This window comes from Leiobunum rupestre, chromosome 4, assembly GCF_980474605.1.
Source record: "Leiobunum rupestre chromosome 4, qqLeiRupe1.1.hap1, whole genome shotgun sequence".
Lineage (NCBI taxonomy): Eukaryota > Metazoa > Arthropoda > Arachnida > Opiliones > Sclerosomatidae > Leiobunum > Leiobunum rupestre.
Window position 1 is genome coordinate 50,586,401 of NC_143387.1, and position 19,956 is coordinate 50,606,356.

Sequence of the window (19,956 nt, forward strand, 5' to 3'; positions counted from 1 at the left end):
TATCACGTTTTCTAGAAAATTCTGTTTTATTGCACAAAACGCGCATGCGTAACATTGAAAATTCAGTGTTGCCAGATTGCCAAAATCAAATTATCGTTCCAAAGACAAAAAATTATTCTTCTTCAGTCCAAATTATAGTTCCCAAAACATTCGGCGGGAAATTCAAATTTAGATCCCAAAACCCAAGTCAACTCGACGTGATGAAATCTCCGCATGTTGCCACATGTTTGCCGGAATTTTTTTTTTATAAAGTAAAGTGGCCTTTTTATTTTATAAAATCAATATTCTAACGAAGGAATTCTGAATGTGGTAAATAGTTATTTTTATAAAGTAACGTGACCTTGTAGTTTTAATGCGGCTCTTACGTCACAGTCTCTTACTTCTACAAGTCTACGAGCGCGCGCTACAGTCGCTAGAGGAATATAGCTTTTTCTAGCGAGCGTGCGAAGAATAGCGGTGTCCTATGACGTAAGAGCAACATTTTAACAAGTCGGGCAAGACAACTTAATATATTTAAAAAAATCAACTATTGCTGCGTAAACGTGAAAAAAAAATGAAATCGAACCTTCGACTACCAAATTATTGATTTTATAGAACGCGAATTACGAATTATCGAAAAAGAGTACTATATAGTACGCGCATAAAATTATAGTATGCTCCAAAAATTCCTTTAAAATTATCGAAATTTCGTATAATTGTAAAACGTCTGTCAATGCTGATTGAAATTAATCATTCTAGTTGGCCGTAGCAAAGGTAATATAGAACTCCGTACCCTAGATTCGAATTCTGAGATCTTTCTTACTGACGGTTTTGTAACGAAGCGTTTACCCACTTCGGACACGTGACCAACGAAACATCGGCCTCCATAATTAATACAATTTCCATGGTCGCTGTATTAAGGTTTATGGTTTAAGGTTTAAGGTTTCATTTTTTGGCTTGTACAAACGTACACCCCTTGGAAACGGGGCGACATTATCAGATGGGGGAGCATGGGTAAAAATTACAAAAAAAACTATTTCTTATCTTTTTTTTTACAAAAAAAAATACAAAATTTATAGCACTTGCATAGTATACAAATAATAATAATAAAGAGTAATAATGAAGAGTAAGGAATAAAGAATAAAATAAAGGATAAAAATAAGCATAAACATGAAATATCTCTACATACACTTTTAATTTTAATTATACCCCAATAGAAAACCCACATATGACTATTATAGGGGAGAGAGAGAGGAGGAGAGTTTGGTTAAGTTTAAGGGGAAGGGGTAGGGGAGAGGAATAAGGGGAAAGGTGAGACAAAACTGACGCGAGCACAGCAACAGTAGCCTGGAAATTAGATGACATGGGATAATCAGTATTAATTTTCTAGACAGTAGGGATGTGTTTAACCGTTGCCTACGTTATAATAACGTAGGCAACGGTTTAAATATCACGCAGGTCGCTTTTCTGGGTGCTAATAATATATAATATAATATAATAATATATGTCCAAGATCTTCCATCGAGGCACCACAGAGCTTGCACATGGGGGAGGTACCAAAAAGCCACTGCTGTCGCTCACCCGTAAGCAAAGCATCAAAATGCAAACCGCTGGAGCTGGAACCATAGTAGAAGTCTTCAGCCTGCGGTTTAGACTTCACTTTATACATTGCCAGGCTATCCTTAAAATTGACAGCATTACGTCAAAGATTATGAACTGCGTCAGTAACTTCCTTCGCCACGATTGCGGCCCACGGGATATCATTTGTTGTAGTATTGCACTTAGACGCTTTTCCATATACAGGGTGTCTTCATTTGATCGGCCCAGGCATTTTTCTCAAAACTATACCTTCTAGAAATGTGAAATTTCCAGTATGTACTCTCTCGGTGAAGATCGTTGTTATTTGTGAATTTCAGAAAAATCGTGAACATTTAGAATTTGTAGTTTTTGAACGCTAGGTGGTAGACGAAAAGTTTCAATGAGTAAGTTGTAGAGCATACTCGAAAACCTTTAATGGAGTTGGTATGGTCAAAATCGTACATTTTGTCACTGAAATTATAGGTCATGAAAAATAACAAGTTGGTACTTCCCAAATGTTTTTACGCCGCATGTTATTGTAATGATTGTCTGTGAAAATTGAACATGTTTTGAGCCAAATCATTGTTTTACTTTTACAAATTAAGTTTTAGAACAAGTGCAATTATTATAATAAGGAATTACAGAAAGTTTTTTACATTTACGGTACAATAATGCCACCGTCCGCTGCTATACAAATCCGTACGCGATGAAGCAGGGGCTGTTGAATAAATTTAATGTTTATCTTATTTTAATTAAGAGTATAATTAATTGCTTAACAATTAATATTAATTTTATAAATGTATAATGGAATTTGGTTTAAAATCGGTTGTGGAAATTTTGTATCATGTATTTTGTATTTTTTCGTTCAAATGTATTTTCCCATTGTGTTTACTTCAATATCCGGCCGAGAGAAATTCCATCTTTGGTGACCAGTATGAATTCCCCCCTTTCTCGAATCCTCAGCAGCGACGGAAAGTTTTGGGCTTTCTGGTTTAGAACTGGTTTCGGGAAAGCCGAGGCGCCGCTCGAGTTGGGGTTTTTACTCGTCTGGATATTGAGCCCCTAAAAAGGGGGAGTGTATTTTTTGGTTACTGTGAATACTGTCTCTTGGATATCATCACGAGTGGCTGTACCCTTGAAAGTTCGCGAACCCTTCTCGGAATTTGCTTGTACGCGGTACTTTCCCTTAAGTTTTTTTGTACAGTCGCGATTTGTAGTTAATACTAATTTTCTTCATTAATAAAGTTGTTATTTTATTAATCCTCGTATCCCCTTATTACGTCGACTTAATATTTCGCACTCACTCGCCCTACCACGTATACCCGAACCCAGTAATTTGAATTTGCCCCTTTAGATGTTTCAGTCCGTCTAAAGTATAGTCTAAGGCTCTCCCACCCTGCTATTTCGGTGCTTTATTCCACAGGGGCATAGGAGCGTTCTAGAAGTTGGTGGGGGCAAAGAGAAACGAAAAGGGGTCTAAAAATGGGTTGGAATTTTTAATGGAGTGTAGCTTCTCCGAATGCATGTGTACTGTTTACTACTATGTAAATTGGTGGGAAAAGACTGAAATTTAAAATCAGTTGTGCTTCTATAAGCTTAATAGGAGTTTAAAATGAGCATTTGAGCCTTTTGAAGATTTCAACAGACCAAAAAGTTGGAGGAGGCAATAACATTAGTTCCCCCCCCCCCAGCAAAATTCTAGGGAGGGGCAATGCCCACCCTGCCCCCCTGTTTCCTACGCCCCTGCGATGAAGCATATTCTGGAACGAACCACGAACCATATCTGGAGTAATGAGTTGGAACGCTGCAATGATTCTCTGGCGCAAGTCGTGTTCGCTAGTGACGTCACTGGCGTCTTGTATACTTCCTCCTTGACGAATCCCCACAGGTAAAAGTCCAGCGGTGTCAAATCTGGGGACCTAGGAGACCATCGCACTGGACCATTCTTTCCAATCCAACGCTCAGGGAACTCGGTGTTGAGGTATTGCACCACATGTCGTTCCTGGTGAGGAGATGCACCGTCATGCAAGAACCAAAGGCGTGGCAGGTCGACTAAAGGGACATCTTCCAATGCTTCTGCTACTTCATTTCGTAGAAACGCCAAGTAGCTCACCCCATTAAGCCGATTCGGAAGAAAAAATGGCCCAATGACGTGATCTCCTAGTAGACCTGTCCAGACTTTTAAGTGGAATTGTACTTGATTGTAATGTGGAAATCCCCAGTACGGATTTACATCGCTCCACATATGGTTATTCTGGCGGTTAAATGGGCCGTCCCTTCCAAAGGAACACTCGTCGGACGCCAGGATCAAACGGAGGAAAAGTTCGTTGGCATCCGCCATGGTACTGAACCAGTTACCGAAATCCAACCTAAGGCGCTGATCACCATCGTGAAGTGCTTGGTTTAGCGTGGCACGAAGTGGGTGAAATTTATGGTGGTTAAGGACACTCCAGACATTCTTATACTTGCTCGAGCGTAAGCGACAAAGTAGGCGATGACTGTGTCTTCCATATTAGTGTTATGACGTCCAGGTCCGCGAAATCTGGGATTCACATTGCCGTCTCCTTCGAAGTCAGCAACAGCTCGGATAATAGTGTGGTGATTTGGTTGACTGTCAGGATATAACATTTGAAACAACCGACTTGTAAAGCGTGCGTTTCGATGACCATCACCGTAGTATAACTCAACCATCCTGGACCGCTGTTCACGAGTATAACAATTCATACTTTTTTACCGGATTACGTAGAGATAATGTTTTTCAAACAAAGCGGTGGCACTTTAAATACTAAAACGGACCCACATTTTAAACGAATCAGAACTGTAGAAAAAAAGCTTTCGGAAATTCAGTTGGCATAAATTAGACATTTTGTAGACCCTAAAACTTACTTTTTCTTGTTTAATAAAAACCACCTACTTTTTCCCCTAGAAAACGTGTGCGGGGTCCTACTGTAATTCCTTATAAAATTGCACTTGTTCTAACACTTAATTTGTAAAAGTAAAACAATGATTTGGCTCAAAACACGTTCATTTTTCACAGACAATCATTACCACCCTATTATTTCAGTGACAAAATATACGCTTATTACCATACCAACTCGAGTACCAACTCCATTAAAGGTTTTCGAGTATGCTCTACAACTTACTCATTGAAACTTTTCGTCGTCTACCACCTAGCGTTCAAAAACTAGAAATTCTAAAACCGTGAACAATTTCACGATTTTTCTGAAATTCACAAATAACAACGATCTTCACCGAGAGAGTACATACTGAAAATTTCACATTTCTAGAAGGTATAGTTTTTGAGAAAAATGCCTAGGCCGATCAATTGAAGACACCCTGTATACGGTCGAGCAGATCAGTCCTTTAAGCAGACGAGTTTGAACTCCTTCATGCCTCAAATACCTGAAGACAATGCCTGGTAGCATAGAGTGCGACATTAATAAAAGGCGTCCAACGTATTGGATTTTGCTAACCACCTCTCGGTCTTCCATACTGCTCCCATACATCTTCCCCTTGACGGCTGCGTATTCCTATCACGGTCAACTTTGATGACGCGCTGTTGAGATAATATAAACATCGTAACCTAGACATTGAGTTGAGAATAATATAGAGCCCCAGACCGGATTTTCTCCATAGGCTTTAAGCAGGGCCGGATTCAGACTTTATGGGGCCCTAGGCCCAAGTTTATTTTGGTGCCCCCTTCAATAGCGAGCGAAGCGAGCTAGGCGCTTTCTCAATTTATAATTGAGAAATGGAAGGAAAATTCATTTTGCTGTCAGATTTAGTATGTCGTCAGGGGCTAGACGGCAGTCCGCCAGAGAATGTGACAATCAAACGTTTTTGGTTCATAGGGGTTGACGCATTCACTAAAATTACTCCGGAAAATATTTTGTGAAAAGCAAATGATTAAAGTTTTGTACTTTTATTTTTTTCGAACCCTCTTGGTGCCCCTTGTAGGCTTGGTGCCCTAGGCCCAGGCCTATTCGGCCTATTGGTTAATCCGGCCCTGGCTTTAAGCTTTCCATTGGCGGCGTTCAACAACTCTAAAAAAGCTCAGCGCTGAGCTCAACGGTCAGCGGTTTTTTGCTGAACGGATTTTTTGACTTCCGATTTTGACGTCACGTTGATCATCGGAGACTCAGCGGAAATATCGGCTGAGCGAGATGGTTTTTCCGTTGCTCATCGGTGTCGTGACGTCATTGGACAAAGTTAAAGGAGGGGTAGCAGACGATATTTTGTTCGTTAAGTCAGCGAACTATAAATCGTACAACAACTTTTAGATTTTTGTGACGTAGCGTTTATTAAAAGAGCTCAACGATAACTCAACGGTTTTTCTCCGTTGATACTTGTTGAACGTAGCCAAACGGGACTGAAAATCAAAGAACTTTATCATTTACCTTCTACAATGCATTCTCGTGACCTCGTCTCGTGGAAGACTGCTCGCGCATGCAAGTCCACGACTCCACGAGACATTAATGCCCTGTCAAAGGCTATTTAATATTGTCAACAGAAGGCGCCAGGCGTACTTTGATAAAGTTCTTTGATTTTCAGTCCCGTTGCCACTAATGGTAAGCTTAAAGCCTACGAGAAAATCCGGTCTGGGGCTCTTGCTCAACTCAATGTCTATGTTACGATGTTTATATTATCTTTGGCCGTAGTCAGGCTGGTCAGCGCATAGAAATCTTAGGAGTATAAGATTGCTATGGGTCAGCGTTTCCAAATCGTGAAAATAAAACCGAGGTCCGAAGTCATCGATTTCAGGAAAAATATCGTACTCTTCAAAATTGGCGGTAAAATTGAATTTTGGGGGGAATATTGGAGTTAATCTTGATCGAAGTTATACCAAGAAAGTATTTACTTCTACTAGGAGATAATGACTATTTTGCTCCTAATCCCACCTCGCTCAACGAGTAAACTCCTCCCCACTAAAAATTAAATCAGCCCCAAGGTTCGTATAAGCACTAAAATCAGCCCGGTATTTCATTCGTTCCAGTCTTTCGACACAATGGAAAGCACGCCGGTGACGGTTTTCCTTCCCCCACTCGTAACGGAGGAAATTCAATCCTAACGCCCCCCGGATCGCCTCAACATTCTCCCTAACTATAATAAATACTATTGTTATGTTTATGAGAAATAAATCATGTTTTCTCGAAAATTCTGTTCGGTTTTATTGAACATCTAGGAACAGCAAACACAAGGAGAACGCAGCTAGCCTTTAAACACGCTAAGGCAGTGTTGTGTACAAATTTCATTGGACGAACCTTTTCGCTGAACGTTTTTCGGGCGGGGGAAGACAATTTCCAAATTTTCCACTTCCGACGGCAGCAGGCGCTAAAGCGACTAACCAATGAAAAATGTACGACTTTTGACGGATTGCGTTCTCCTTGTGTGGGGTGCTGTGTTTGTTGTTCCTAGTTGAACATAAACCGGTATGTGTGGATCGATAGATGGAAAGAGTGTCTATGTTTATGTGCTGACTGGAACGTTCTTTCTTGAAACGACTTAGCTTCTCCAAACGGGGGAAAGCGGGGATTCAGAGGTACCTGGTGTTTAGATCGTTCCAAGAATCATACTAAAGTAGGGGAAAACCTCTCGATTTATACCATTTACTGGAGGCGCTGATAAATTTTGCCGTTTCTTTTATTTCCGTGAGAAGTTAAGTTGTGATTTAATTATTAAATCATGATAGGAAAATTAAGCGAAGCATTTTTAAATCATTATTGCAGTGATTTAACCACAGCTATTAAACTTTTACCTTAATTAAAATTATTTAGCTATTTCTATTTATGATGATTATTAGAATAAATTTAAATCTATTAAAACGATTTTATTTAATATTATCTGAAAATACATTTTGTTTTATATCATATAACTTAGTTTTATTTAAACTTTCCGATGAAAGAATGGATAAAAATTGATATTTACATAATTAATGTTTCAATTTAAAATACCAATTCCTCAATGCTCAAATTAACTATTTGAAGTTATTTTTATATATTAAGTTTTATTTTTATATACAATTGAAGTGTTCATAAATTAAGATTTATATTTGTGATTTTTCGAAATACGACTAATTAAGAAAATATTTTAAACATTAAAATATTAGAATAAATAATCATCAGCTAGTCCTGTTCGCAACTACACGTTTTTACCCTCCTAGGAGGGGTTTTACAATCATCGTGTCTGTGTGTGTGTGTGTGTGTCTGTCTGTCTGTGTGTCTGTGTGTGTGTGTGAACGCGTTACCGGAGGCAAAGTCCAAAACGCGTTACCGGGGGCAAAGTCCAATAGTCGTGATATCGTTGTTAAAGGTTGGCAAAACCACCGTCTGATGGTGAGCGTTAACGGGTAAATTTGCGGTTGCGTAGGGTGCGGTTTAGTCGTTTTTTTCGTTAACGCTCGCTGTCGTTTCGGTTTCGGCTCAGTTGTAATGGGAACTTGTTGCAATGTTTATGTGTAATGTAGGAATGTTGAATTTGTTTGTTATGGCGGTTGTGAGTGTTGAGTTTGTGTAATGGCGGTTGTGAGTGTTGAATTTGCATATGTATCTTTGCTCACCAACTTCTGCTTATTGACTTTTTGGGTCGGACCGAGTGCTGAGGGTTACGATAAACGTCTCAACGTCCAAATGGCAGGGTTTCCACCAATTGTTTACGGTATTCGTCTTAGTATCAATTTGCGATCGCATCAGGCGGGATTTGAACCCGTGACCTCCTGTTTGACAGGCGGACGTTCTACCACAGAACCACCGACACTTATTAGGCTTAATCGAAATTTAGACCCTCAGCTTTATCGGAAGCGTTTATTACAACAGAGTATTAAATTTTGGTTGTTAGTAAATAGAACGAAATTTCGTGTTCCATTTAAATTATTGCATCGAAGTAATTCTAATGTAGCGTATTCTCTGTTGATTAAAAACGAAAGCGCCGCCCATGTTTCGAACCCGGGCCCTCCTGCGTGACAGGCGATTGTTCTACCACAGAACCACCGTTTCATGATACTCTTCTTTGAAAATTATAAACTCAGCTTATCGGAAGAGTATATTAATTAATGGTTTTTAAAGTCTACATTTTTTACGTATGAAATTTTAAAGGTGAAATCTTGTTTCGGATACGCTTTTTTGTTGTGTTTTTTAACTGATCCCGATTACCTTCTTTTTTGTCTAATCTTTGGTATTGTTGGCTTTTTCTGTCTTATATTTGTGTCTACTATTTTTTAAGTTTATTTCCTTTTTCCCGCAAAATCGTCCAGTCTTAGAGGAACCTTTCAGAGCATAAGTCATGCCCAAAAGCTTATCCGGTTTCATTATAATAACGTGAAAAATCGTACTTGTGAATGGTAAGGTGTTGCGCTTCTTGATATTATATTTTCTATTGCTTGATTTCTAAATATTTGAACTAATTTATTGCTTGACTGCGTTATAATATTTTTCTATGAATTATTTTGATTCTGAAGTCTGATTGCTTGACTGCCTTATAATATTTTTCTATGAGTTTTGGGTTGTTATTGTGTATTTTTTTATTCGTTATTTTTATTTTTTGATACTCTAATATTTTAAACTGGATATAGTATAACGTTAATTCTGCGTATTTCGAATGTGCGTGATGTGGAGGATATTTTTACGTTTTATTAGGATCAGTTTTTTTAATTTTAAATATCTTTCGTTTTATTTGTATTTTATTTCGTTTTTTCAGTCGTATATTTTTATCGAGTTGTATACATCGTGCGCTTACACTTATGTTGGTCTGGTTTTTAACTGGGTCGTCATTACTTCGTTATTTATTTTAAACGTTTTCTCAACTGATTAAGATGTTTAATTTGAAATAAAATGAGCGTTAAAGATGCGGCAAGTATTTCGTAAGCGAGAAAAATACAAATACCCTCTGTAGATATTTCTTTCATTAAAATTGGCTTCGTATTATATTTAACTGATAAACTTGTACCGTAAATAGGGTTAAATTCAATTGTGCATTGTTTTAGTACGTCTAACTCGCTGTTGTAACTACTTAATTTATAATATTCTGAATAAATTATACACGGTTGTTTCGTCTCAATTATTTTAATTATAATTAAAATTTTATACCGGGCGGGATTGAACCGGGATTACGTTTTTAGTAAATAACTCGGAATTGCGGAGATATATCTTTAAAAGTCATCTCGAAAAATTAATACCGCTAGGGACAATTCTTCCGAGGAGAGGTATATTTTGGCTTGCCAACTTGTTATTATTTGTCATGTGTTTTTTAATCGCAGAGTAAGATGATTGTTATCTAAACTTAATTTTTTATATTCCGATTTTCTGTATAAATATCATGGCCTTTCCATCTACGGGCAGTATTGTTTAATATTCGAAGTAGATATGCACAATCAATAAATTACTGTTTGGTACTTTTAATTTGTGAGTTATTATTTCTGTCACTTCCTGGGCTGGTATGCGCAACATTATTGGTCCGTCGAGCCGGATCGTCGTTACATCAGTGAGCCGCTACAACTCAAACTGAGGGATCTGGTCTTCTAATCCTGGCGTGTGGAACAGTTCGGTTCGTGATAGTCATCTTACTCAACGAAGTATGGATAATCTGATCAACAAACGACGTGGTATCAATAGATAGTTAACAAGACTTGAAGGAATCGTCACCAGTCGCGCAACCCAACCACTCACGGACACCGCAGTAAAACTGTACCAAGGTAAAGCGGAGAGAGTAGTACATGGGTTGGAAATGCTTCAAACGTCTATTATATTAGCCAGTACTGCAATAGATTTCGACACAAATGAAACTGAGTTCAACGAACTGATCGGAAGGGCACAGACACTTATCATATTTTTTAAAGATCTTTTGGCTCAGCGAACAACCGCAACAGCACAACAAACCCAGCCAACAATAACGACACCGACAGTAGCAGACATCAGACTTCCAAAAATGGAACTGCCTATCTTTAGTGGTAAATATACCGATTGGTTTACATTTCATGACTTATTTACCGCTACAGTGCACAATTCACCAAGGTCCGGAGCGCAAAAACTGCAATACCTGAAGTCGTCATTTCGTGGTGAAGCAGCCCTTCTGATTCAATCAATTTTGATCACCGATGCCAATTACAACGAAGCCTGGACTATTCTCTTAAACCGCTACAACAATCCCAGAGAAGTAATTGATGCGCACATTAAAAGACTGCTTCATCAGCCAGTGATCAAGGACGAATCAGCAACAGCCATTCGTTTACTGATTGACACCACTATTGAATGTGTTAGATCCTTACGAGCCCTTAACGAACTAGTAGATTCCTGGGTCGCACCTCTTTTCCATGTAGTTAAGGAAAAATTGGATTTAGAATCGAGGAAGCAATGGGAACTATCACTCACCAGTACCAATAGACCGACATTCGAAGAGCTAACCATGTTCTTAGAACAATGAGCCCGTGCATGCCTCAACTGAAGCCGGATTTCAGCTTTGAAAATGGGCTTCTAAAGAGCACTATCTGCACAGATGTGCGAAATCCATGGTCCACTAACGCTTGATAACACCGAATGCTTCAAAACACTCTGGTGGAGAGCATTACTCTACACAGTTGACTATTCGTCAAGGCTAGAGCTATGGGGCCACACTTTTTACAGGAGTAAAGATAATAAAATAATAAAATTATCTGCATATCCACAATTAAAGGTTTAAAAGGTTTTTATTTGCCGTACAAGGGAACTTACACTCTTTTGGAACAGAGCGGCTCCGAAAATCGAGCTCACCAATATACAAACAAAATAAATGAAATGTAAAATACAAATTGTATACAAAAATACAGAGATACAAATAGGCGAGAGAATTGAGGGTAACTGAATACTGATCGAGGGACTAATTAAGTCAAGTTGCTTCGCCGTCACTCCAGTTTGAGTTTTTGCTAAAGTCAGAGAGGGTAAAGTCGCTTCTGCTACTGAGAGGCGTCTCTCGTTCAAAAATCCGTATTTATTTTTTTCGGCGAAAATGCCCATAGGATCCGAACGTTTGATGGCGCTGCAAGAGTATCCGGAAGTCCTAGTGCGCTATTCAATATTCAGTTTAGGACGACGCAAAAATTGATTAGTTTTTAATTTACATTTTTAGTAGTTTTTAAATGTTTTAAATATGCCTGGACCATTGTGTTCCGCCGTAAATTGTTCTAATACGAAAAATAAGAATTCTCGATTATCATTTTTCAAGTTTCCAAGGGAAAAAGAACGGTGAATACGCGTTTCTTACATAGGTTTATTCTTACTTTAACTTTCTTATTGAAATTTCAGTTCCCTATCATAGTTGAATAATGTAAAAAACGAGAAACTGACAAATAAAACAACGGAATACCTACACTTTAACCATAGGTTTTGCTCTAATCATTTCACTGACGATAGTTTTATGAATATTAAAACTAAAAATAGTCTAATACCATCAGCTGTGCCAACAATATTTTATGAACACTACTCATTTTCCAGTACAGTTAGTGAAGTATAAAGAAAAACATCTAAGGGTTCTTAATGTGGTTTAAAAAATTTACTGACAATTAATATACTAAAATGTATAGCATATCCATACGCGACATATGAACGTGGGTTGGAAGATAGCGCGTTGGTCACAAACGCATCACAACCAATATCAGAGGAAAACACATTGAATGTTCTAGATGAACATAATTACACTTTGTCCAACAGTATTTCATGCGAAAATTCAGAAAATGGTAATTGAAATTTGAAACTGTCTATCTCAATAATAAATAATTTTAATAAATTACATTACTTTAGTTGTTAATCACAATGGTAAAAGAACTTTAGATTTAAACACACAATTGTCATCATCTTCTAAACACATTCGAACAGAGCATATGCAATTCAATTGAGAGTCCAAATCGACTTAAACAAAATGTCCTTAGCTATATATCAGGATATTAAATTCATCGCTGTTTTTCAAACCACCAATGCTCCTCTTGGCTCAGCCAACTCAAAAGAATGATCCAATTATTGATCCTACAAATGTGCTCTTCTTCTTCAAGTTTTTCAAAACAACAAAGAACTCCTCTTTTGGTAGCCTTATAGTACCTACTGACAATTTTTAAAGTTTATTACAGAAACAAATGAGGTATTTGATACTAGCTTTAAACTATTATCTCACATGACAAATGTCAAAGAGCGTATGGAAAAATTTATTACACGTCGAATTGACAACACTTGGTTTCGAGCATCAATAGATTCAACATGTCCGACTGTATTTCAAAACATGATAAGTTTCTTCGTTGAGTTTTGCATACACAGTGCCCTGAAAAAACAAGATCTCGATCATGATTACAAAAAGACACAGAAAAGACTGGACAGGAAATTGATGAAGATACAGCACTAAACACATACCTCATATTCGTCTTTTTTGAACTACTTCGAAGCTTTATCTTATATATTTATTTCTTATTTATTTTCATTAAGTTATTTGATCTTATTTCATTTCCAATATATTGTTATTGTTGTTAGGCCTTGGCTATTTATGTTTCCCATTATTTTAGGCTGTTAAAAAGAATTGACACTTCAATATTCAAATATAATATTTAAAAATAATTAGTTGTACTTACTTGCGTCATAAGTTCACATGAAACAACCATTTCACATTTTATTTAAATTTTTTAGTATCAGAAATAAGAAAATAATCGGTGCCATATCCCATATTGCGGATGTAACAAAAATCTTCTAAAAAAATTTAAAGAGTAAGTTGCAAATTATTCGTTACCGCCTTAATATTACTTTTAAACGAAGAAATTACGTTTAAAATACCCGAATATAAAGTTTCGTTGCTTCACGTTTCGTAGATAATTAGATATAATTAAAAGAACGGGAAATGTTTTTTTGAATTTTGCCGTGGTCATTGACGTCATTGACAACGAGTTATCTCATTGGTTGCTTTACCCAACATAGAGCTTAGGCTTGCATACAAATTCTTGGTGTGACTATGATGCTACTAATTCCGTGGACGAAAACAAAAAAACCCTATTGAACCATGGGATTCTACTAACAGAATTTTTATACGGTGCTCGTGCTCCGTGCGCGGCGCACGGTGCGCCGTAGAGTCGAGCAATTTGATTCATCGTGCAGTTAAAGTTAGAGAGCGCGCTCAAATTTTTGTTTGTGTTGAGGTCGCGCGAATACGCACGAGACCCACTACACGGAAATATTAGGAAGCGCGCGCTCCAAATAATAACACTATGTATGCGCCGCGTGATTTGAAAAGATAATTTCTAGGCTTTTATTTTTTATTTCGATAATAAGCCTAATATTACGATTAAAAATCTCTGGTTTGAAAACTTCTACAAGTAAACAGAATCGCTCCACTTCAGTTCCTTCTATTTTAGGAATAAAACTACAGCTTCGATTTGCCCCAAATTGCTCGTGCTACGGAGGAGAAAAATTCGCGGAAAATTTCAGGATTTTGGGGAGCGAAAAAGGTCAGTTTCGGACTCAAAATTAGTACACTTAGGCTTGGAAATTTGTTTCGACAATAACATTTTTGGATAGATAACGTCCAGGGCTTCAAAACAAGCCCGCATTCATTCGTTTTTATTGCTATCGATTTTTCGTGCAACCAACACTTTAACTAAAGACACCCTGTAGCACCCTGGTAGTGGGATCCTGAACTTCATTTGTAATTTCTTCTATTCGCCCGTGCGTCAAAAACTGGTAACGAAATTTTAACATTGCGGGAATAGGAAGAGACGCCTCTCAGTAGCGAAGCGACTTTAACCTCTCTGCTAAAGTGTAAGGATAATTTATCTAGTAAAATGGCCGTAAGCAGCCATTTTGGGAAACCAAATTACTCTGACTCGAACTATTTATCCCTACAGAATCGGAGCATGGGATTTTCTCTGTTGCACAGGGGGGCTTACTTGATGAATTTCACCCAAAATTGTTCAAATTTAGCATTTGAGTTGAAATTTAAATTTTTAATTTTTTTGGGTTTTCAAACATTTTCAGAGAGTACCCCCCCCCCCCCCCTGTGAAACCGAGAAAATCCCATGCTTTTTCAAATGTAGATTTTTTTCATTTTAAGTTGTCAAAAACATAATATAATTTCATGCAATGCTTACCTTGAAAATATTGGTGGACACCTCTATTAAAATGAAGTTGTGCCAATGCCTTCCTCTTCGCTTTGGAGTTTTGTTTAGGAGTGGATGTGGTAAAAGGCTAAGCAATAACATTCGCGGACGGACCAAAGTCGCTTTTAACATTAGCCGTTTCACTCGTTTGTAACGCATGTTCGTGACTAAGGCTTAAGATATTCTCATCGTTATCAGTTACATTATCACTGACTAGTTTGTAATATTCACAAATATTATTAATGTAATCAACCTTTTTCCATTTTGACTTAAATTTAATATTTAAATTTTCACATAACGCCTTTAACTTCTTAACATTTAATTTCTCTAGGCACGTTCTACGGCTATCCCCTTCCATTTTCCCACGAGTCGTCTGCTTTTAATACAAAGCTTCAACTGCGCATGTTCTTTACGTAGTTCGAAAAGGTTTCCAGACTTTCTCGGCACCCATGACGTCAGAAAATGCGAAGCGTATCATTGGCTAATTGTCTGTAATACATTTCTTTACATCTGGGATTAAAAGCAGGTTGATTTAACACCCACGAAAAAGTCCTACGATGCTACGCAGTAGTAATTGAAATAGGCATACACAAGCCTACGTAGTAGATAAACGATATGAAACCCATTGAGTTGGGAATAAATAGAGGTACAACTAAATCTGGCTGGCGCGGGACCAATTTCGTTCAATAAGGAGACTTTATCAACTTTATCGTTCTACCGTTGCGGCATCTGTCTCTAGTGGTGGTAACTATAATGCAATTGAATATTTTCGCTAATCTGATGCGAAATTGAAATGTATGATTACTCGTAACAAACAAACCTTTGAAGTTGTTTAAAAATAATTTTATTCTGTCAACACGATCCTTTTTAACTCAAGTTACGGTGAGTTAGCTAATAATTACTTATTTTTAGCTATGTAACTTTACAAAATATAGATGGCGCTACCGCCTAATTATAAAGATGAATTTCGTAGAGTCTTATCAGAACAGGGGGCCTATTTTGTAAATATTCGAAATACAATTTTCGATCGAAAACTAGATTTCGAACTTCGAGATCTCGACGAATGGTATTCGGTAAAGATTTCGAATAAGCATAAATTAATGCAAATTGTCGTAGTCGATCTCGACATGGTATAGGGTATCGAAATCGAATTCCCGTTCGAATGTTTACAGAATAGCCCCCCTGGTCCCGCGTAATCATGGAAACCGATATCGTAATTGTAATTCTAGCAGTATTATTCTCAATGGACGCTTCAATAAAAGATACTCGGTTTTTACTCCCGTTCCAAATTCATCTGGGAAGGAATATTTACGGTCGGTCGGTTAAACTGTTAGAATGGCTAGCCAAAAAGTCATATTGAGCCAATTGGAGACGCGTTTTTGCCCTCATGATAATTTTGCGTCAGATAAGAAATGCGTCGGCTCACGTGTATAAGGAACATACTAACGTTAATTTTCGATAATATATTTTAAAGTAAAATATATAATGTTACTAAAAGTAAGTATAAGAAGATAATATTATTATTATTATCATCCTCTTATGGTATAAATAATTAAAATTATACGGAATATTTTTATATTACCGGGCAATTTTAAGGCTTCTCATGGAGGCAGAGTTAATTCATCTCATATAAAATTATCTTTCGGAAAAAGATGAAAACTAATTCCTTTAGAACTAAACGTATTACTTTTGCAGTACGGTATGCACCAAGTGTTTCCTTTTAACCAGGTAACTTTTTTTGGCATGTTAAGGCTTAGCAAAAAACCGATGTTATGTTCAAGAAAAATTTCCAGCTTTATAATATTTCAACAAGCACTATATAAATAGTAACTTATGAATCCTGGCTGTCGGAAATATTACTTCTTGCCAATTTCTGGGAAGATGTTTTATTTAAGCGCCTATTCAATGATGAAACCGACGGCTCCTCGTAAATTTTTTGTTAAACGTCGGGTCACGCGCGCTGCTTAGCGCGCGCGTAAAAAATATTTTTTATTTCGATAATAAGCCTAATATTATGATTAAAAACCTCTGGTTTGAAAACTTCTACAAGTAAACAGAATCCCTCCACTTCAGTTTCTTCTATTTTAGGAATAAAACTACAGCTTTGATTTGCCCCAAATTGCTCGTGCTACGGAGGAGAGAAATTCACCGAAAATTTCAGGATTTTGGGGAGCGAAAAAGGTCCGTTTTGGACTCAAAGTTAATACACTTAGGCTTGGAAATTTGTTTCGACAATGACATTTTTGGAAAGAGAACGTCCTGGACTTCAAAACAAGCCCGCATTCATTCGTTTTTATTACTATCGATTTTTCGTGCAACCAACACTTTAAAATAAATTGGTTTGAAAATTTTTAACGGTTCCCGGGATGTTCGCAAAGCACTCTGGGAGAAAAGGAACAGCCTGATTGGCTAAAAATTTCAGCTCTCGCTCCTGCGCAAAAACGTATTTTCGTGCCAAGTGGAGAGAGGTCAAGTTCTCAAAATTTTGTTAACAGTACACAACATTAAGTTTAACGCTCATTACTAAGTAATTACCGAATATTGGTTTACCCTAGGAATATAATTCACCAACGGTTATAAATTTGGCGCAAGACAAACTGTAGCAGACGGAAAATATACAGAAAAATTTAAATTTTGTTTTCTATAAAGGCTTGTAGAGGGCAGCAAATTCGAAACATGTGATCAATTCTACCCCCCTGAATTTTCAATTTCCTTTTAGCTAGGAGGATTCAAGTGTTTTCATATTCCTAGCTTTTAGTACCTCAAATTCCGGCCGGCTTGTTTATTTTATTTTAACGTCTATAGAGATGTATCACGTCGTCTGCTCTCCCTAGCTTTAACAGTGGAAACGGTCACCATGTTGTGGGGGTTTCTCTTTGCTAAAAAGCATTAGTGACGTTAGTCACGTGGTCACTAAAATATCTCTATTATTTTCAACGCCACTCGATATAAATTCTCTCTATCTACCTATGCCAGTGCTGAACCGCGGTTTTTAATCAACAGGGTAAAATCAAGTAGTCTAGGAGGAAGAGGCTACTACGGTAACGTGACCATTTTTATTTTCACTCAAAACGGGACATTGTTAAAATACTACAGGTTACCACTTCCTAACCTAAACAAACCACAATACCCAAAAATCAGGAACGAATTGGAATTGCAATGAAAAACAATCGCAAATCACGTCAGATTTCGCGCGAGTGAAGCGACAGTGAAGTAGTCGATGAAACAAGAGCCACGTATTATTCCACTTAAACGCGTGATAGTTCGATGCTACTGGAGACTGTTAACTGAAAACGGGGCAATTCTGCGTCCCGAAGCTTTCCCCGGGGACACCGGGACAGAGTACCGACAAAAGGGACAGCCCTGTTAAAAACGGGACGTATGGTCACGTTATGAAGGCTGTGCCGAGGGCTGTGCCATATTCAAACACAAGGAGAACGCAGCTAGCCTTTAAACACGCTAACGCAGTGTTGTGTACAAATTTCATTGGACGAACGTTTACGCTGAACGTTTTACGGAAAGGGAGAAGACAATTTCCGAATTTTCCCCTTCCGAGGGCAGCAGGCGCTAAAGTGTCTAACCAATATAAAAATTTAGTACAGTCAAAGAAAGGCCCAAGGGGGGGGTCTGAACCCGGACACCCCCCTTGTCTACGCCACTGTTAAAAATGTTTATCCAAAATCGGGGCCTGTGGCCTTTTTAGTATATAAATTCTGGCTAGCAGACGACAAAATCTTACACCTCCTTTCCAGAAGGAGTAAAAAGAGTAGCCCTAATATTTATTTATTTATTTATTTATTTATATAATTGCTCAATAAGCCTCAGGTGGGCTTTTGTTTGAGCATCGCTACAGAAAGACGCAAAACCAAAAAAAAATTAAAAAAAGGGAGAGACGAAAACAAATGAGTAAATTTGGAAATATTGGTTAAAAATCAAGTAACGCGAGAGTTATCTTTAAAATGAAAAAAGGCAGAGACATGGCGGCGAAACGTGTGGCGATTGGGGATAGAAACAATCTCTTGGGGAAGGGAATTCCAATCATTAATCACGCTACAGGAAAAATTATTTAGACGCTGAGCGGTACGAACTCGGGGCTTGGAGAGTTTGAGTGAGTGACCCCGAGTTTGGGAGGAACCAAGAGAGAAGAAATCGTCAAAATTTAGATTTAAGTTATTATAAAAAAAATCATGAAGCAAACAGAGATCATTAACACGGTGTCGAAGATGTACCGGGTCGATGCGAAGGTACTGCAAGCGAGAGGCGGCAGGGAGAGACGAAATTTTGTGGGGAAGCTTAGCGAAGGCATTTTGAGCTTTTCGGAGAGCAAGGATATCCGATTGGAGACGAGGGCGCCAGATTGGGGAACAGAAATCCAAGTGGGGGAGAATTAGGGAATTATATAGGGTACGAATTAGCCTACGAGAGCGGAAGAAAATATTGCGACGGACAACACCAGTAATAGAGCGAATTTTCTTAGAAATTTTATTAGTGTGACTCGAGAATTTCAGAGAAGGATCCATAATAATGCCTAAATCGCGTTCAGAGAGAGTGGTGTTAATTGGGGCATCCCTAATAAAATATGTGTGATTGGGGTTATTCCTTCCTAAGTGTAAGACGGAGCATTTGTCGGTGTTAAAAGATAACCCCTTAGAGTCGGCCCAGAGAACAACAGCGTTAAGGTTAGATTGAAGACACAGACAATCAGGAGAGGATTTTATACAATGAAATAATTTAGTGTCATCCGCAAAGAGCTCAATGAACGCATCACGGACAACATCAGGGAGGGAGTTAATTAAGACGTTAAACAGAAGGGGACCAAGGACAGAACCCTGGGGGACACCACAATGGACATCAGCCCAATCAGAGACTTCACCGTGAATCACAACACGCTGTTTACGAGAAGAAAGGTAATCCGCGAGCCAAGCAAGCGCATCACCACAAACACCGGCGTCTTGAAGGGCGGAAAGAATAGCGGCGTGGGAGAGGGAGTCGAACGCCTTTCTGAAATCCAGAAGAATTACGTCGACGGTGAAGCCCTGATCAAGCCAACTTGACCAACGATTAGAAGCAGACAGGAGGTTAGAGAGACAGGATCGTTTAGGTAGAAAGCCATGCTGGGCATTACTGAAAAATTTTGAGGAAGAGAGGAAGCTAAGCAGCTGTTCAAAAGCCAAGGTTTCAGACAATTTAGGAACCTGGTTTAAAACGCAAATGGGGCGAAAGTTAGATGGAAGATCGCGGGGACCCTTTTTGTGAATTGGAGTGACATTTGCCTCCTTCCAAGAAGGAAGCAACGAACAATT

The 19,956-nt window shown here is 38.1% G+C and overlaps 1 protein-coding gene across 1 annotated transcript; it reads left to right on the plus strand.

Annotated features, from left to right (window-relative positions):
* Window positions 1–10,275: 10,275 nt before the first annotated feature.
* Window positions 10,276–10,971, plus strand: LOC149948140 (uncharacterized). The gene has a single exon (XM_090171023.1). The coding sequence runs from the start codon at window positions 10,276–10,278 to the stop codon at window positions 10,969–10,971; it is 696 nt and encodes a 231-aa protein (XP_090027149.1).
* Window positions 10,972–19,956: the final 8,985 nt, after the last annotated feature.

Excerpts from the sequence above, each read along its gene's own strand:
- LOC149948140 (XM_090171023.1), top strand. The coding sequence starts at position 10,276 with ATGCTTCAAACGTCTATTATATTAGCCAGTACTGCAATAGATTTCGAC.